This window comes from Aulonocara stuartgranti (genome assembly GCF_965226115.1).
Source record: "Aulonocara stuartgranti genome assembly, chromosome: 8".
Lineage (NCBI taxonomy): Eukaryota > Metazoa > Chordata > Actinopteri > Cichliformes > Cichlidae > Aulonocara > Aulonocara stuartgranti.
This window is the reverse complement of record NC_138959.1, coordinates 20,036,400-20,056,140: the sequence shown is the minus strand read 5'-3', so window position 1 is coordinate 20,056,140 and position 19,741 is coordinate 20,036,400. Positions and strand designations below refer to the sequence as shown.

General features: G+C 40.1%; 1 protein-coding gene across 2 annotated transcripts in view; it reads left to right on the top strand.

The window, feature by feature from the left end:
- The first annotated feature begins 1,652 nt into the window (after positions 1 to 1,652).
- Positions 1,653 to 19,741, top strand: part of LOC309712851 (myoferlin-like) — a 26,924-nt gene continuing 8,835 nt past the window's right edge. Inside the window, exons 1-35 of one of the 2 annotated variants that reach the window (XM_082544002.1) lie at positions 1,653 to 1,927; positions 2,500 to 2,555; positions 2,833 to 2,924; positions 6,829 to 6,937; positions 7,041 to 7,134; positions 7,257 to 7,420; positions 7,770 to 7,898; positions 8,098 to 8,160; positions 8,238 to 8,288; positions 8,378 to 8,408; positions 8,861 to 8,976; positions 9,113 to 9,239; positions 10,933 to 11,036; positions 11,151 to 11,219; positions 11,366 to 11,409; positions 12,042 to 12,124; positions 12,342 to 12,380; positions 12,674 to 12,798; positions 12,907 to 13,020; positions 13,521 to 13,698; positions 13,786 to 13,910; positions 14,067 to 14,176; positions 15,191 to 15,383; positions 15,635 to 15,790; positions 15,899 to 16,030; positions 16,148 to 16,311; positions 16,941 to 17,055; positions 17,232 to 17,334; positions 17,412 to 17,554; positions 17,778 to 17,948; positions 18,168 to 18,261; positions 18,360 to 18,437; positions 18,578 to 18,759; positions 19,110 to 19,268; positions 19,622 to 19,720. In XM_082544002.1, the coding sequence (XP_082400128.1) occupies positions 1,840 to 1,927; positions 2,500 to 2,555; positions 2,833 to 2,924; positions 6,829 to 6,937; positions 7,041 to 7,134; positions 7,257 to 7,420; positions 7,770 to 7,898; positions 8,098 to 8,160; positions 8,238 to 8,288; positions 8,378 to 8,408; positions 8,861 to 8,976; positions 9,113 to 9,239; positions 10,933 to 11,036; positions 11,151 to 11,219; positions 11,366 to 11,409; positions 12,042 to 12,124; positions 12,342 to 12,380; positions 12,674 to 12,798; positions 12,907 to 13,020; positions 13,521 to 13,698; positions 13,786 to 13,910; positions 14,067 to 14,176; positions 15,191 to 15,383; positions 15,635 to 15,790; positions 15,899 to 16,030; positions 16,148 to 16,311; positions 16,941 to 17,055; positions 17,232 to 17,334; positions 17,412 to 17,554; positions 17,778 to 17,948; positions 18,168 to 18,261; positions 18,360 to 18,437; positions 18,578 to 18,759; positions 19,110 to 19,268; positions 19,622 to 19,720 (3,900 nt within the window). In that variant the 5' untranslated portion in view covers positions 1,653 to 1,839. The remainder of the gene's footprint in view (positions 1,928 to 2,499; positions 2,556 to 2,832; positions 2,925 to 6,828; positions 6,938 to 7,040; positions 7,135 to 7,256; positions 7,421 to 7,769; positions 7,899 to 8,097; positions 8,161 to 8,237; positions 8,289 to 8,377; positions 8,409 to 8,860; positions 8,977 to 9,112; positions 9,240 to 10,932; positions 11,037 to 11,150; positions 11,220 to 11,365; positions 11,410 to 12,041; positions 12,125 to 12,341; positions 12,381 to 12,673; positions 12,799 to 12,906; positions 13,021 to 13,520; positions 13,699 to 13,785; positions 13,911 to 14,066; positions 14,177 to 15,190; positions 15,384 to 15,634; positions 15,791 to 15,898; positions 16,031 to 16,147; positions 16,312 to 16,940; positions 17,056 to 17,231; positions 17,335 to 17,411; positions 17,555 to 17,777; positions 17,949 to 18,167; positions 18,262 to 18,359; positions 18,438 to 18,577; positions 18,760 to 19,109; positions 19,269 to 19,621; positions 19,721 to 19,741) is intronic. The other variant, XM_082544003.1, reaches the window with a different exon arrangement.

Below are 19,741 nucleotides of genomic sequence, written 5' to 3'. Positions count from 1 at the left end.
CAAAGCCTGTTGTCTTCAGACAGGGAAGGAATGTCCACATCCACAGAAGCTATCGGTCGCAAATGTTTGACCACACCGACAAAAGATAGTCAACACATCTCTGAAGAGACTGCCAAGGAGACCTGAGAATTTCCAAAGTCTATTTGGGGCAACAGAGCCACAAACCCCACAGACCTCTGTGGGTTAATCATTTAAAGAAGCAAAGTTATTCACCACCAAGAAAAGGCTGAGCTTTCTGAGCTTTATCAAGAATCTATGTATATGGGATATAGTTTCTACCATAAGTAGGACTGTCCAGAAATCCTAGATATTAAATCAGGAACATCTATATTCAAAATTAAGAGAGGGTAAAAGCGAAAAGTCATGATATGGTGGCATATTTTCAGCTATTCTTACCGTTCTTCAACTGATGTAGTTTAATCATTGCCAGGCAACCAGCAGCAGTTTTCTTCCTTATAATGAGCTATCAAAAGTGCTGTCTTACTATGTTTAATGAATATACTCAAGTCCCAGTGTTTCACAGTCTGCTGAGCAAGTCCTTGAACTTGATCTCCTTTTAGGCTTGCAATGTCATTTAAAGCAACCTTCTTTTATCCATCTGATAAAAGAGTCAATAACAGTCAAGAAGTCAATAATAATGAATAAGCTCAAACTGACCCACTGAGTGTTTTATAATGCACGTAAAAAGTAAAAATAAAAAGGGACAAGTGGAAATGATAACACATATGTTAATAATTATATTATTAAGTACCCCCACTTTGGTTTTGGTGTGTCCAGAATGAATAACCTGCACAGGCAGAAACTGTTAGAGGAAACATTATGTATATGTATTATATATATTTTAAAATATGATATACTGTTAGTAGACATTATTAAAAACTACCCAGAACTACTCATCCATTGTCTCTCACTCATCCTGTCAGGGAGACTGGAGCTTAACACATTCACACCAATTTAAGAATCACCAATTAACCCAACCCCACTAACTGCATACCTGCATAACTACCACCTGGACGCTCCGAAACTTTCAGTTGTACGCCTTGTAGTTCCTTTATCTACAAGGCTTAAACAACAAGATGTTCACACACACACACACACACACACACACACACGTAAGATTCTGAAACTAACACAAACATCGACATGGAGAATTAACTACAAACTTGTAAATAGCAATTTAGACCTCAAAAACACAAATATGGTAGTTAAAGCCATAATTTGAAAAAAAAAACAAAAACAACGATGGACTGACCTATGAAAACTACTCACGTATTCACACGTTTGATCCCGATTTTTTTTCAGTTAGGTTAAAATCCATAAATGCATGAAAATTCGTGTCCAATAGACATTTCGTGACTATTTCAGGGACTGCTGAGAGACCAGGTCGTGCATCCGGGTACTGCCACCAGATGGAGCCAACCACGGTTGCAATGATGATCTTGGCTATAAGAGCTGGATTTTTTTATTTTATTTTATTTTTTAAAAGACACTTGCGAAACGTTTTTAAAGATTTATTTTTTAAGTTATTATCCGTTTCTTTTTCAGGAATGTGAATACACTTTTGTAGCCTATGAAACAACTATTTCCCAGTGAACCGTTTTCCAGCTGCGTTTTCTCTTTTCCACTCACACCAACAGAAGGCAGCAATAGTTAAGGCTGTTGCTCAGCATAATTATAGACCCGTGATCCGCCCTTGTTCCTGAATCCTGGAGCTAGACTTTGTCAGCCCTGCCCTGACAGCTTCTGTGATGGGGCCGTGAGGATGTCGGTCTTGCGTGGACATTTCTTCTTTTAAACTGATTAGTTTAGTTTTCTTTTCATTTAAACTCATTTGGTGTCATGTTGCGGGTTGTAGTAGAGTCGGCTAAGGGTCTACCTAAAAAGACCCTTGGAGTTCCTGATCCAATTACCACTGTGATTTTTAGAGGTAGGTCTCTTTTCTCTACACGTAAAACAGTTTGGGTGTGTTCTTGTCTTCAGTAAAAAGTAAATGTTGCCTAATAATTTGTAATAGTGATTGTTGCAGGGCTTGAAGTTTTTTAGGCATCTAATTTAATATTCTTTCATCTGGTTTGTGGTAGCTGAGGTACAGAGGTGCTGCTGAGCTCATCAGATGAACTGGCCAGATTACAAATGTTAAAAAACAAAAGTGCTTTTTTTTTTTTTTAATCCAAGAATAATTTAATTTCCTGACGCATAGCTGGGGAGTGACTTGTTTGCATGTGTGTGATACAGTGAAATGAACTCGGGCAAAGAAGTGAACAGACAAGTTTGAGTCTGTACTCAAAGTTGGCTTCAGCCACAGAATTAAAATCATATATGACAGTTCTGCACAAGACAGAGCAGACACAGTACTGACTTACAGTACTGATCCTAGCATTGCTGTTGCTATAAAGGTACCGTGTCATTTGATTTAAAACAATAAGATGTGAATGTTACTTTTCTTAACTTTTCAATAAAAAGGGAGCATTAAGGAAAAAAAATGTGTTCCCCTTTCAGATGACAAGAAGAAAACAAAATCGATTGACAAAGAGTTGAATCCAGTGTGGAATGAGGTAAATCACGCAGACAAAGAAACACTCTGCAATACTTCACTCCCTTTTACCTGTTTTTATTATTTTTTAAGATGAATTGCCAGGAATGTAGCAATACTTAATGCAAACTTTCCATACTGCAATTGCAGTCCCACACACCACATGGCTAACATACACACATATATGATTATCTGTAATATATATGTTGTTCCTTGATAAAATGTGCTTATTTAAGACATGACAGCAGTTTAGGTTCTGTATCTGATGGCATGCTTTTCTCACATTTGTTCGCTTGTAGTTGGTTGAATTTGATCTAAAAGGCAAGGCACTGGACTCCAGCTCCTTCATCGATGTGATTGTGAAAGACTATGAAACTATTGGGAAAGATAAGTAAGTACACTGCATGCCTGGAAACTGAGATCCCCTCTCAGCTTTGTGCAACAAGTCATGAAAAGCTTTGCCTCACCTTACTGAATTACAATACAAGCTTAGTATTGTCTGAAACAGGAGCTTGTAAGAATTGAGCCTGTTTAGTCAGGTAGCAGATTAGTCAACACAGGTAGAGGTGTGTGTCCCGTTTTCTTTTATGTTGCTTTTAAGAAACTGATTATTCGCTTACTGCAGAGCCATCATAGCTTGAGCTGTGCATGGGCTACCTGCTATTTGCACATGTCACAGGCTGCTACTACCAGTTGCTTAGAAGCAGGATCAGAACAACATAACAGCATCAACATATTGTGTGTGCGTGTGTGTGTGTGTGTGTGTGTGTCAGAACAAGGACACACCAATATAAACAAAAAGAAGTTTGATGTGTTCATAATAACTCAATATTGCAGCTATGTAGTTCGTTTTTTCCAACCCCCTCGGCCTGCTACACCCTTCTTGCCATGCTGAGACTTGCAGAGCTGTGTGGGATGCCTTCTTGTGCAACAATGGATGTCTTTTTTTCCCCCGTCTTTGAGATTTGTGTAGCACAGTGTGATAGAGAACAAAGCAAATTCTCAAAGCTAATGTGGAGTTGTTGTAGTAGATGTAGTGGTATGAGCTATTTTAATACTGTCTGAGTGAGATGTGCTGTAATGCCAAAAAAAGCCTGAACCTGCTCCAAAAATACGCTAAAAGGTTTTCACTTCCAGCTAAAGCCAGAATCCCATATGGGACTGATTCAGGCCAACCACAAGGAATGTTTCCCCAACATCACTAATTATCACGATCAAGGTCTTTTTTATGCTAAGAAAACCGATGATGCTAAAAGTTCTTGTTTTGTATGAAACATGTCAGTCCTGAGATGGATTTCCTGTGGATTTATGCACACATATGTGCTAAACTGAGTAAAAGTTTCCCTTGTGCATGGGACAGTCATAACTGAAGGAGGGGCTTTGCAAATGTGTCTCCATACAGAGTAAAGTTTTCCACTGAGCTGGCCGTCTGACACACTCTCTAAAGAGCTACAGAGTGGAAGCAGAGGAGGATTTGTCCTTCTCAGATAGCTTTGCAGATACTGTTATGGGTATTCCCTGTCGCTGTAGCAACAGGAGGGAGGAAAATACGCATTCTTCCTGACTAATTTGATTTTGTGAGGAATCAGAAGATTGTGGGATAAAGTCTCCCAGTGCAAACAGCGATGCAGTCTTTAACATGAAACTGAAGAAAAAAAGAGTCCAAGTATCAACAGCCATCATAGTTCATACCCTGCAGACAATGAATATCTACAGCATATTTCGTTGTAACTGCGACACTGTTTTCCACAGCTTCTGGTTAATAACTTACCTTTGAAGTCCATTTGAAAGCTTGTGGTCTTAACTATCCTCCCTTTACCTGCTTTGCATCCATCCCTGATAGAACTTTTCATTTCCCCTGTTATGCAGTTGAGGCTCAAATAGAGCTGTAGGCTTTTAGAAATCACTGAATGGTTCATGACTCGACAATAAAAAAATTAAAATGTAAGCGTATAAAATTTGACTGTATATTTGAAATGCAGAGATTTCCAGTTTGTCACAGTTTTTGGCTGAGGGAATTCTTTCATATCAAACGCTTAAGTAGTCTCATTTCCTGTTGGTCTGTGCAAATATTTCAAACCACTTTTCACTTGCCGATGAAAGATATTTCTGGGCTTTTAAGCTTTTTAAGTGCAACATGGGTGATTTTCACACTCTTGTCACAAATGTATCTCAGATGAGCCGCAATATTTCAAAGCCGAGCAGTCGTGCAAAGGGAAATGAATGTTGACAGAGGGTGGGTGGCAGACATTCAAGGTTATTTGTACTGTAAGTCACTCATTCCCGTTAACACATAGTTAATTATAGTGATTGAACTGATATAAGTGAGAACGTCATTGTGTCAGAGGCACCCTTGTATATTTGTATTCTTAGAAAAATTTAACATCCTGACAAAGTGGAAAAAAACCCTGAGTTATTACAATAATAACTCAGTATGAGTTCAGATTTTATCCTGCATGTAGGCGAGAGCAATATTTTGAACATGACATCACCAAGCCTCGACAATGGTCACAAAGTCTGCTGGTTGTTATTTGTTTAAATGGGAAGTTGGCACTCCAGGTATAATTTCCCTACTCTGCACTTACACCAGGGCTCTAATGATTTTCCCACTGCTCAGTGAGGACGCTAACACAGTTAGTACGGCACTACTTAGTATTTGAATGTTCTAAAAACAGCAGATATGCAAAGTCATGTGCTGAACCATGTCAAACTCTCCGCTGAATGGCCTTCATTTGTCAAGAGATTTTGGTCAGGCTATGCAAGGAAAAGCTCTAACACAGGCTCTTCCTGCTTGGAAACACTATTTGATAGAGCTTTAAATTCTGTTGTGTAATAAAATACACAAAAAGGGCTGGTTTAATATGAGGTTAAATGCCAGTTTCATGAGTCACTGAATGTCTAGGGAGTACCAGTGTTGGTCTCCTTCCTCATGTGGAATAATGACTGGATCTCCTCCCCACAATAAATTCTGTCCAAGTATTTGTACAGTGTCCTAAAGTCATCTCGACAAGTTAAGTTACTGCTCATCGTATCACCATGTCACACTCACTGCTGAGGTTTTTTGAGTACACTATTATAGTGCATGGATAGTAGTATATTTAAATCTCTTTCACACGAGATGTTTAAATGCTGTAGCCTTTGGTGTCAGATGTAGGTCAGCAGCAAGTTTATGTTGCAGGAATTCCTCCGCCAGGAATGCTGCCAAAATAAAATGAGTGTCCACCCAAAGAGAGACAACTTACACGGTGTTCATAACACTCCATTGGGTTAGCTGTATTCCTTTTGGACACAGTAATGTTTTCTCTGTCTATATCAGGAGGAGAAAACATGGGTTTGAAATTCTGGCCTTTTATACATTTAGTTGCAAGTTTTGCAGTTTTAGTAGTTGCTGTCAAATTTCTTGTAATTGTGAAAGAATAAGCAAGATAAACAGGAAACAGTGTAGTTTTTGACTGCGCGCCAAGGCAGACACAGACACAATAAGCAATGAAAGGACAATGCTGGAAATGCTGAGATACACTGTGTGACACTGGTGTTTTGGGCATAGCTCACATAGCTCACAGCTCACATAGTTTCATTTGATTTGTTTTCTTTAAAACATTAAAGGACACGTTAACTGAGGAAAACAATTCTGTTTTTCCCAAGGAACATTAATCAGGTTAATAATTACTTGACTTTGGAGATGAAATAATTGGGTAATGCTGTAAGTAATATTACTTTTAGTAGATGTTTGATGCCTTCAAAGACGCATGAGATTTATCAGAAAACCTGTTTTATTCGATCATTGCATGATACATATGGCAGTGGTGTTTTGCACATTTTAATACTGTAGAGTTGTATTGTGTTATTCATTTATTATTATTTGGAAGTTTAAACTTTTTCACTCCCACTTTTTAAAGGTCTCCCAAATAGGAAGCGTTAATTCATTTCCGTCCTCGGTGCAGAAAGTTGTTGCTGTTTAAAACAGAGGCTGGTAGTATTGAGTGTGTGGTAGCTCATAGTGTTGTGTTTGTGCATCTGAACAAGTATGGTTTGTTAGCTCTGGGTGGTGACCTTCTCCATGGCTTTTTGTGTGAATGTAGACTTCACTGTGCACACATGCAGCTTTTAATTTTTGTGTAATCTGTGTAATCTGATTACTGGTAAATTTGCCGACTAAAATGGTAGCACATGTTTTGCCCGATTCAATCAGGACATTGAAACAGAATGGTCACCCGGCAAAGTCCTCCAAGTTGTGTGTGTGTTGTATGTATTGAAAAGTATGCTGTCTGACACTGTTTGTTTTTTTCCAATAGATTCCTCGGGTCTGCTAAAATCTATTTGAAAGACCTCGCTTCAGGTCAAGCGAGATCACTGCCGTGTAAAAATGTTCCCCTGGTCAGTGAAAGTGGACAGAATATTGGAGTAAGTTTTCATCCTTTGATATGAACTCAAAAATATAAGCAAAATATAATTTCATAAAAAATATATATTTAAAATAGAAGACTAGCCAATAATTTCCTTTCAGGCAACAATCAATCTTTTGGTCGGCTATGATGCTCCAGCAAACGCTGTACCAAACCCCAATGATCCTCAGTCAGGAGAAACTACAGTGGATGCTGGTATGTTTATGTAATTTCCAGTAATACTGCACAATAGAGCATGTGTCTACTGAGAGTATTACATTTTTTTAGAGGTTTGTCAGGTATTTGACCTGTGATCGCCCTGTCTTTGTGCTTTTTAGGAGGTGGTGGTGGCGGCGAGGAGGGCAATGGAACTCTTCCAGATGGGAGCCAAAGCGGCCCTGCAGGGACGTCCCCATCCGGTGGTCAGTCGGTTAATCTTCGTCGGGGTGTGGCCAGGGCACAGAGTCGATATCGACTTGCAAATAAACCTCAGGACTTTCAGGTCAGTTTGATTATCAATAAAGATCAATAACTGCAGAAAAAAACTTTGGATGTGCTGGTGAGGATCAGAACACGAGGATCGTGAACTTTAAATTAAGCCCTTCATGAGTGAGATGTTACTAAAATATTTATGTAGTTGGTGGTGTACAAATTTGTACAGTGCATTGATTCTATGTTCATGGGAGAAGATTGTTTATAGACAAGATATATATTCCTCAGACAAAAATCTGTGAGGAATATTTTCAGCACCTTGTTAAATCTGTACCACGAAGAATTAAGGCAGGTCTGAAGTCAAAAGGCTTCTTGTGTGGTGTACCTGTAAATTTATCCTCCCTCATTCTGTCTCTCAGATTCGAGTCCGGATCATCGAGGCCCGTCAGTTGCCTGGCAACAACATCAAACCAGTAGTCAAGGTTTACGTTTGTGGGCACACCCACAGGACCAGGATTAAGAGGGGAAACAACCCCTTCTTCGATGAGGTACTGCCATTTATTTGCACAGAGTGACTACACAAAACTCAGATATGGATAAAAATATTTTTCTTATTCTATCAATCTCATTATAACTAATTAAAGTCGAGTCTATCCAAACATGCCACACCAGATTCTACAGAGATGTGAAATGTTTTGCTTTGTTTGAACCTTGTATGATGTTTTTTTCCTTTTTCCTTTTTTGCAGATATTCTTCTACAATGTCCACATGTTACCGTCCGATCTGTTTGATGAGAACATTAGTTTTCGGGTTAGTATTAATAGGAAATGTTGAAGTCCTCTGTTAGCATTTATACCACCTGCTGATGGTTGCACTCTTCTCTGCAGGTGTATAACTCCTGTTCACTGAGGGCTGACAGTCTTATGGGAGAATTCAAGGTACCCGGTCTACTCTCCTCCATACAAAATGCTGAAACATCTAAAATGACAAACAAGTCTGGCTAATCTCATCTTATTCTCTCAAACAGGTGGACGTTGGTTATGTTTATGATGAGCCAGGTAAGCTGGTTCAACCACAGATTTGAGTGTCATTTGCATCCACACAGACGGTACTTTAGTTTATTTTGTGGAGATCATAATGCAGTGGGCTGCTGTCAGTGTCGCATGGTGCATGGTGGAGGAGAAAATCTTAGACAAAGTGACCAGTTTAAAGGTCAAAATCAAGACAAAAAACTAAGACCAATTACAACTTTGTAGGCAAAATGTCAGTATTGTGTTACTGGTGCCAACAAGGGGCCAAAAAGCTTGTGCCAGATTTAGTAACCACTATGTTATTTAATGTCTCCACATCTAAAATGCTGAAAACTAATTTTCTTTTACTTTTTCTGAGATTTTTTCAAAGTTACAAAGTCTGAAGTGCTTTTTAACTTCTCCACACACTCTCCCTGATGGTGCCCTAGTAAAGTCTGTTTATCCTATGTGGTATTTTTATGTGTGTGGTCCTTTTACAGCCCATTGTGTCATGAGGAAGTGGATCCTTTTGAATGACCTAGATGACTCCAGCTCTGGGGCTAAAGGCTACCTGAAAGTCAGCCTCTTTGTTGTCGGGACTGGCGATGATCCTCCGGTATGACCGATGAGCTGCAGCTCTCAGAGGACTTTGACTGCAGCTCTTTGCTTCCTCCTCCACAATGTAAATAGGCTGCTTACACGATTCGCTTTCTCTCATGCATTCTTTCTTTGTTCTGCCTCAAACGCTGCAGGTGGAAAAGAGAGAGTCCAATGATGACCATGATGACATAGAGAGTAATCTGCTGCTTCCAGCGGGCGTGACTCTTAGATGGGCCACGCTGTCACTGAAGGTGTTCAGAGCTGAGGACATTCCCCAGAGTAAGAGCAGATCTAGATCAGCATTCACTCTGCATTTATACCAAACCGACTGGTCATTTAAATCATAATAAAATGAAGTTTAGTTCTCCTTGTTAACCCTATTAAACTGATGTTTTTATTGTCTTAAATAAATTAAGACTGATTCTTTCTTGCACTGTGTTAAAAACGGTTCTTTTGATTCTTAGGGCCAAAAAGACACAGCTCAAAAGTGGTCTTTTACTTTAAAAAATGATCTTTATTTACATATCCCGGGATATGGAGACTGAGCACACACAGAAACGCCTGCTCACATCAGCCAATCTCAAACAGAAAACAGGAAGCCAGGTTATTTATGTACCTCTCGACGTCACATACGTCACACACAGTTTCATTACCAGTGTTGGTCAAGTTACTTGAAAAAAGTAATCAGTAACTAATTACTGATTACTTCCCCAAAAAAGTAATCCCGTTACTTTACTGATTCCTTATTTTCAAAAGTAATTAATCACTTAGTTACTTAGTTACTTTTTAAAAACACGATTTACAACCTGAATAGGTGATAAAGCGATAGATCTCTCAGCCCAATTCTACTTTTTCTACAATCCATCATACAAAATGTAATCAAATGGAAAAGTCCCTTTTTAAAACTTGTTTTATTAGTTTTAATCTTTTAACTTTATGCATCAAGCAAAAATTTAATTATATGCAACACTCTCTGACTGGAAGAAATTTGTTTAATATTTAAACCTATTTTCTGCACATTCCAGCACATAAAAAGTGTTTACACTCAGTCTTTCAAATAGATGCAAGTAAAACACAGCAGAGAATAAATAAAATCAAAGACTAGCGGTCCTTTTGCTCTCTTTTCACCTGTAAAGCAGGAGTGAGGTAGGCGGAGATTTACCCTGGTGCAGGTGTGCCGCAGCGGTCAGTGGAAGAATCCGCGAGTTTCTCTGTGAATTTCCCATTACGTCGTAGCGCACTCGGTGCTTGCTTGGAAGTTTAGGGGTTTTTTTTCGCTGTAAAAAGAAGTTTTCTTCCCACGCACAACGGACACTAATGTTTTTGTCACTTTTTATGGAATCAAACTTAAAGTAAGGTCAGTACTTTCACGCTTTAAACGCTGCACGCTCATACTCTCTCCCGCACTTGATATATGATCCATTGTTGATCTGCAGACAGCTGTTGTCACGAACATCGCACTCGCTTACGTCACTGTCGTGAGACATTCTCGCAAAAAAAATCACGGTTTTAGTAACGCAGTAATGCAGCGTTCCTACGGGAAAGTAACGGTAATCTAATTACCGTTTTTGCAATAGTAATCCCTTACTTTACTCGTTACCTGAAAAAAGTAATCAGATTACAGTAACGCGTTACTGCCCATCTCTGTTCATTACACACAACACTTCTTCTATTCAGTTCCTCTTTTCTGTGTCTGATTTTATTGATATGCCTGTGCACTAAAACTTCCTGTGCAGCTTGCAATAACCTCCTCTTTCTAAAGTCTGTTGAGAGGGCAACCTGTCACCCTTCTGTCTGAACTTAGTTTCACTCTGTCTGGAGCTCATATTCTACAAAAACATGCAGTTTCTGGTCAGCCTGTAACCTAGTTTTACACTGAAGTCTGGGTCTCTCTCATATAAACCAATAATAATCAGCATATAAGCATTTAAGATTATATATTTATTACCTAACAACTGTTTTCTTGCTACAGTGGATGATGCATTTGTCCAGAATTTGAAAGAACTTTTTGGAGGAGAAGCAAACAAGAAAAACCTGGTGGATCCCTTTTTGGAGGCTAGCTTTGCTGGCAGAAAGGTTCTCGATTTTCCTCCTTTTTTTTGGGCTATAATGTTAGATTAAGAAAATTAGATTTTTTATTCTTATCCTATAGAGAAAAAAATGCTGATGTGTGTTATTCTGCCTCTCCAGTTGTGCACACAAATCATTGAGACGAATGCCAACCCAGAGTGGAACGAAGTACTGAACCTTCAAGTCAAGGTAGTGCTCCTTAAGATAAAAGCTAAATAGCAGAAAGTAACAGAGAAATTACTGTGTTTAAGCTTTTTTTTTGTGTGTGTGTGTGTGTGTGTGTGTGTGTGTGTGTGTGTGTGTGTGTGTGTGTGTGTGTGTGCGTGTGTCTCTAGTTCCCCTCCATGTGTGAGCGTGTCAAACTAACGGTGTTTGATTGGTAAGTTAAATGCAATTACGGTTTAACTGTAATGTTCTGTTCTTCTTCTTTTTTTATATTATTACTAAAGAAAATATGAGGCACTTGCTTTTGGCTGAAACAGTATTGCACAAAGTTTGTGTAGTGTGGTCAGTGTGTGTGTGCACGCAGGTGTGTGCATATCCTTGTCCTAATACTAGCTTTAAGAGAATAATGCTGTGCTAGCCACACCCTTCCCTGAATAACATGCTCGGCTGGCACTGACTCTCGGGTCATCATTGTGTGTTTCTGAGAAAAGCAACTGTCAGATAACTCGGCTCCAGGAAGGCTGGATAGAAAAAAAGTGCCAGAGGAAAAGGTTAGAAAAAAGTCTGTTAGGTGTTGAAAATATACTGAGAGGGCCATAAAGTCCACTGTGAAAAAAATGAAGAAAAAACAGAAAACATCCCAAAACTTCCAACAAAAAGCAATAAAACGTGAGCCATTGTTCAATGTCCTACTTCATAGTGGTAGTGGACAAAGCAGAGCGTAGCACCGCAGATACACTGTGACATTTGCATGTCATTTTACAGTTAATCGCACGAGTGCGGGCTATGTGTCTATGTGTGCATGTTTGTGTGGACTGGGCCTGAAGTTATTATGTGTGACTGCAGGGATCGTTTGACAGGAAATGATGCCATCGGCACCACATACCTGAATCTGGCCAACATAGCCTCCTCTGGTGGAGAGATAGAAGGTAATCATTTATTTATGTCTACTTTATCCCAGAAAACAGGACCAAGACGTAACATTTTAGCTTTAAATTAAAACGTCAGCAGAGAAGTTGATTTTTTCTTCATCTCACATATCTAGATGTTGTTGTATGAGTGTATGAAAAATGCATTATACCAATGTGCCTCATTGTGTTCCCTTCTAAATGGTACTCGACTTGTCCTTTTCTTCTCCTGGAATAGAGGAACATCCAGAATATGGGGCAACGGCGTCTTATGAAGGTTTCTCTTTTTGCTCTGTGTTGCATGGGTCATAGCGCATGACGCTCGTGCTACAATGTTGATTATGTCTAACTTTCTTTGTTCCCTGTTGCCAATATAACTGTGCGTTTCTCTGTTTTCATATTGAATGTTTTGCTGTCACAGTCTCTGCACCTGCTTGCCCCACCATTCACTGCCTCCAGCCGCCACCTCCAATAGTCACCTAGTAACACCTAGTGGCATCAAACCTTTCGCTTTAGCTTGACTTTGCTTCACTATATCAGCTTGACTGTTTTGCCATTTTCTCTCTCCAGGTAACTCAGGGGAGTCTGAGGTGGGCTTCCTGCCTGCGTTTGGGCCCTGTTATATCAACTTGTATGGCAGCCCCAGAGAGTTCACTGGCTTCCCAGACCCCTATGAGGATCTCAATTTTGGCAAGGTAGTGGAGAAGACACGATAACTGCTATCTTATGAATTTCTCTTTCATGCTTTTTCTTCAACCGCCTTTGTTGGGTTTTTAAGATTTCATTATGTTGTCCTTGTAAAGGGAGAAGGCGTGGCGTACAGAGGCAGGATTCTGGTCGAGCTGTCCACTAAGCTAGAGGGGAAAGCAGACAAAGCAGTAGACAAAATCCACAGTGATGACGTCCTGGTGGTACAGGTATTGGCTGTCGTGTGGCTGGTTTCAATTTTCACTTTTCCTGTTACTTTTTTCATAGGTCAAAACCATAGACTGTATATAAAAGATGGATGCATATTTGGATATCACCCTTATATGAGTGACTTGTCAATCTTGGCTTAAGGCGTACCCTGCTTTATCTTCCATGTTATTCTGAATGAGCCCATAAGTTAGAAAATAAACAACAAGATTATAAGCTAGTTATTGAAATCATAAGATCTTTAGAAAAAAGTTTAATGAGCCAATGAATCGTGTGGAAGGCTGACTAATTTGGTCAGAGACTTCTCATGGACATAGAATTGGGTTTCTTTTTGGAACCAATAGTCACCCCCTGCTTTCCATTAGGAAGAATGCATTTTTAAGGCACCTTTAGCGCTGGGTTCAGTTTTTAAGACCAGAAGCTATGGCCATCTTTTATATACAGCCTATAGTCAACAACTTTCTACCTCTCTTTCTCTGTTCTGCGTCTCCTCCTTAATCAGAAATACCAGAGGAGGAGAAAATACTGCCTCTGTGCAGTCTTCCACAGCGCCTCAATGATTCAGGAACCTGGAGAACCAATCCAGTTTGAGGTCAGCATCGGTAATTATGGCAACAAACTGGACACCACCTGCAAACCGCTGGCCTCCACCACACAATATAGTTGTGCTATATTTGATGGTGAGTGGTGAAATCTGCACTGAATACATGATGTTCTCAAGCACTGAATGACCACATGATTTTTAATGGCATGTAATGTTTCTCCAGGTAATCATTATTACTACCTGCCCTGGGCAAACACTAAGCCAGTGGTTGTGGTTACCTCATACTGGGAGGACATCAGCCACCGTCTGGACTCCGTCAACATCATCCTCTACATTACTCACCACTTGGTAATACTGCAATGAATGCTTTCAGTTGAGTTTAGGATTCATGGCCTGTACAGAGCCTGCTTTGAAACGGCTCTGCTAATGTTTGACATGTGTTTGTAACTCCGTGAGGTGGGAGCATAATCCAACATAATCCTCACCACTGTTTTGTTGTTGCAGCAATCAAACTTGGAGGAATTTAAAACGGCAATCTTGGCAAAAGTCTCAGACAACCAGCTAGCTGAGGTGTGGCTGAAGTTACTCAATCAGCTGATTGAAGACCTAGAAAGGTAAATGGAGCACGTTGTGAGAAATACAAATAAATGAAGCACAAGTACATCCTGGTGATTCACGGGATGGATCCCTTGAATAGAAATAAATAAATAAATATATATATATATATATTAAAAAAAACCAAAACACCCAGCACGCCCCTGCGGGCAGTTTATCCTTCAAGCTCAGGTCCTCTACCAGAGGCCTGGGAGCTTGAGGGTCCTGCGCAGTATCTTAGCTGTTCCCAGGACTGCGCTCTTCTGGACAGAGATCTCCGATGTTGTTCCCGGGATCTGCTGGAGCCACTCGCCTAGCTTGGGAGTCACCGCACCTAGTGCTCCGATTACCACGGGGACCACCGTTACCTTCACCCTCCATATATATATATATATATATATATATATATATATATATAAAATCCATTTATCAAAGGACCTGTGACTTATCTCACCCGTTTTGAATTGCATTTTTTAGTTCAAGTCTTATTTATCCTCTACTATAGCCACTCTTAGATATGTGGTAGTACTGGTCATAAGACATAAGCATGGAGGGTTGTTCAAAAAAATTGTAACATTTTATGGATACATACACTTGAAAAGTTTCCCTTTAGACTCACTAGCTTAGATTAATTTGTGAATGAATTCTCTGTGTCATATCTCTAATGTGTAGCAACTGTTTAGAGATCATGGTCCTTTTTTAACTCTAGAGTGACCTACTGCCTAAGAAACATGCAGTGTATAATGACTACTCGGCCTGATTCCTACATGAAGTACACAAACTATTGAGAGTACATGATTTATATATTAGGTAAAAATGGGGGGGGGAAAGGATTTTACATAAAACACTGTCTTAATTTGACAGCAATTCATAACAGTTGAGATATGCCACATATTTGCTTGAGAGGATTTTGAGTATATAAGATGATAGTAGGCTGAGAAAGAACCGGCTTCAGTTATGAAGAGTTAACTGCTTAATTATTTAACTTTTTTGGCCGCGCTGAAATGAGTAAGATTGTGTCTGCTTTCCTTGAGTTTCCCAACACCTGAGCTCGAGGGCCACTCCAACCTGACAACTCTGGACATCCAAATCAAGAAGCTGCGAGACAGGGCTTTGACCAGCATCAAAGATGGAGCCAGACGCATGAGAGAGGAGGCCGGAGAGATCCGTGACACTTTGTCCGATTTGGAGTCCTGGGTAGAAAAGCTCAAAACGCTGGCTGAAGAGGTATAAACACAGCAAAAATGCTTCTTTGATTTAAAAAAAAATTGCATTAGTAGGAAAAATAGTATTTGTAGGAATCTGTACAGCATTGATTATATACACTGTGTCATGCAAAAGCCTCGTGATGCAGTAACATGTCAAAAGAATGCAAGACATTCATCCTAATTATTGGACAAATCTGTGTGCTAAGGCATGATACACAGTCTTTCCATAAGCACTGCATAAGTTCACATGGTTTTTCTAACTGTGTCCAGCCCCAGATCAGCATGCCTGATGTGATCATCTGGATGCTACGGGGTGAGAAAAGAGTGGCCTGCAGTCGCATCCCAGCTCATCAGATCCTCTACTCTACATTCAGTGAGCAGGCCTGTGGGCAGCATTGCGGCAAGACACAGACTGTGTATTTACAGGTACACATGAACTGTCAAAAACAGACTAAATAAATAAATAAAAGAAATGTTTGAATGTTATGTAGTAATCAGCTGCTTTTCTATGCTTTTTATTCTCCATCTCCACAGTACCCCATGGACAAGAACAAGGGCTTAAAGGTGCCAGTTCAGATTAGAGTTAACATGTGGCTGGGTCTGTCTGCACATGAGAAAAAGTTCAGCTCATACTCCGAGGGAAGCTTCAGTGTGTTTGCCGAACTGGTATGTTTCTCCCACACATACCTGGGATTCACACACAAGTATTACATTGTAATACATGTGTCTTATTACAAGTGTTCTCAGCTCCTAAAACCAAGCCCGTCTTCCTGTGTATTACAGTACGAAAATCAGGCTCAGGTGTTCGGGAAGTGGGGGACTACGGGACTGGTGGGGCGCCATAAGTTTTCTGATGTAACCGGCAAACTAAAGCTAAAAAAGGAGTACTTCATTCCACCCAGAGGATGGGAGTGGGAGTCTGAGTGGTTCATTGATCCAGAGAAAGCGTGAGTGTAATTGGAATTGGTCATCTAAGCAGGATTTGTTTGATGTTTTCACCACTACCTTACCTTGGTAAACACTGAGTGGTGCAGTGTGAAGGAAATAAGCCACATGGACTCTCTCATGTTTACATTCTCCTCATGCCACAGAGCAGTCAATTAATGGAAATGTATCAAACTGACGGAAGTCATTCACGTAATCTTTTTAACCTATCTGTAAACTCAGAGGCGAACTCATTCTGCACTCCAAGTGTTACCAGCCGATTTTTGCCTCTCACTGTATACCCAAACTTCTAGCTGTCAAAAAAAGCAGAGTAAAGTGGAAAAACAGAACTCCCAAACATTGTTTGATGGAGGGTGTCAGACGTGAGTCTAACAGTAATAATATGGAGCACATACTTTCAGTAAGATGAGCACAGGGTTTGTTAGGCTAACTTATCGGTTAGGAAACTCCCAACATGTAAACACTGCTTGACAAACTATGGAAACGCTTCCTTGTGTTTCACACCACACGCACACACGCTACAGTGCACTGATGTTGCCGCGTGTTTTGTGTTTTTGATACTGACGTTTGCAACGGTAGATATTCTCATTGTTGAATTCTCTTTTCATATTTAGTCTTATTTCATATTCAGTCTGCTAACAGAAGCTGATGCAGGACACACTGAATTCATGGATGAGGTTTTCCAGAATGAGACCCGCTTCCCAGGTGGAGACTGGAAGGCTGCTTCTGAACCCTTCACTGATGTGGTGAGAACACAGTTTTCTTTTCTTCTTGATAAACAAATATCGAGGCATTAATGTAACCATACACGTTAACTGCTGACTCACCCAAATGCCTGGAATAGATAATAATCCCACACTCTTAATATAGATACATTTATAAGCATATATATACCACTAAGTGACTCTTTTTGGTTGTGCAGAATGGAGAGAAAAGTCGCAACCCTACAGAGTTTGATTGTCCCCCAGGTTGGAACTGGGAGGATGAGTGGACTGTGGATATCAACAGAGCTGTGGATGATCAAGGTGCAGACACTCACCTCACAGCATAATTAAAAAAAAAATTTAAACCATATAACTAAGGACATTTTTGGTGTTTAAAGGCTGGGAATATGGAGTCACCATTCCTCCAGATGACAAGCCTCGGTCCTGGGTTCCTGCAGAGAAGATGTACCACGTTCACCGCAGAAGAAGGCTGATTCGACCCCGCAAGAGGAGTAAAGTCCCCGGAGGAACAGCTGTGGAGGTCAGCACTGCACAGTAGGGCAGGACTATGTACTGCTTTGCCATTTCTTTTATAATTGATTCTAATTTTGCAAAATACAGTTGCAACTTCCATGCGTATTGACACATACATGAGATAATTTGCCAGGGCTGTGGCTGAACTAATGCTATGCTCAATTTAGTTCTTAGATCCAGGTAGAACAAATGTTTCTACCTGTTAACTACAAGTCCCTTTTTGCACGCAGAGACGGGATCAAGGCAACCCTGAGGGCTGGGAATTCTCTTCTCTGATTGGCTGGAAATTCCACAGAAATGAGAGGTCATCAGATACGTTTCGGCGAAGGCGCTGGAGGAGAAAAATGGCACCGGAAAGTCGCCTCGGAGCAGCTGCCATCTTCCAGCTGGAGGGAGCATTGGTGAGAATGAGAAAATGGCATAGTAGTAATAGTGCGAGAATAAGCCAGAGAGGATGGGATGTTATACAAAGCTGGAAGTCAACCTGATCTTGCTGAGTCACCAAATATTTGTTTATGAATTAACCCCATCTACAGAGCTGTCATGTGTGTGTGTGTTTTCTTTGTTCCTGGGAGCGTGTGAAATATGAATGTGTAATAACTCTCTGGTTTTCTTGGCAGGGTATTGACACAGAGGAGAACGAGAAAGATTCCAAGGGTGACGCTACCAAGCTATTTGGTGCCAACACGCCTACTGTGTCCTGCTCCTTTGACAGTGAGTGATGCACATACAAGTGAACATATGAATGCATTTCGCATTTGCATAGAAGGATTTTTGACTGTCCGCTTCATTCATGTTGTGTTCCTCTTTAGGGTCATATATGTACCATCTCCGTGTCTACGTCCATCAGGCACGCAACATGACCTCCATGGACAAAGATAGTTTCTCTGGTAAGATTAAATCAAGAATGAAATTTAATGCATATAAAACCTAAGACTTCGAGTGGATTTAGATTTGAACTTAAATAAGTATCACTGCAAAAGCCCTTTGTTAAATAAAATGGTAAAACTACTTTTTTTTCCCACCACAGATCCATATGCACATGTCTCCTTCCTGCATGTCAGTAAGACAACAGAGAAGCTAAGAGCAACTCTGAACCCAACCTGGGACCAGACTCTGATTTTTAATGATGTAGAGATTTACGGAGACCCCCAGAAGATTGCTTACCGCCCTCCCAATGTTGTCCTGGAGTTCTACGATAGTGACCAAGTGGTACGCTGAGGGATATAGAGCGTATATAGAGAAGTCTTCTGCACAATGAATCTGTTTGTTCAGTGCTTACAGTGTTGTAAGATCCCTGATTGATGATTTTGTGCAGATACTTACAGTAAAACTGTATTTTGAAATCACACTGAAGTTGACTTCAGTGAAACTTTTTACTTTTCCAGCTTAAATTATAAGAAAAAACATTTGACATCTTCCTTTACACAGTTTTAATTGTCTTTAAAGCAATATACATCATTCATCTGTTACTCTTACAACATCCTCTGTAAAACTCATGTTTATTTAATTATGCACACATATCAGAATATGCATGGTAATCTTGGAAGTTTCTGTTTCAGGGGAAGGACGAAATGCTGGGCCGCAGTATTTGCACCCCAATAGTAAAACTGAATTCTGCTATGGATCAGACACCAAAACTGTTGTGGCATCCCATCATCCAGAAGGGGAAGGTGGCCGGGGAGGCTCTTGTGGCTGCTGAACTCATTCTTAAAAACAAGGTTTGAAAAGAAAGTAGTGGACAATAGTCTGTTTTATAGCATTGTTTAAAAATTGTTCTCTGGGCCTTCAGGTCTGTGAGACGTCCTCAAAACTGTGTTACCTCCGTCGCACGCAGTCTGTCATACATACATACTGAGTAATAAATCCTTAACTTAAACAATGTTTTCATCTTTTCGTCTCCTTTTATCATGTCCATGTAGTTTTGGTGATTACTGTTGACATTTCTTATATGAAATGTAAGGTGTAATGTTGTTTTCGTCATTCCTTTATAACTCCCATGGAACCAAGTGTAATCTTGTAGGAAAAATAACAAGAAAAAAATAAAGCCTAATGAATGCCTCTGTCTCTGTAGTCAGGAGACTCAGATCTTCCACTAGTTCCCCCAAAGAGAGAGAACATCTACATGGTACCTCAGGGCATTCGGCCTGTGGTGCAGCTGACTGCTGTGGAGGTAAAATACAGCTTTATATAT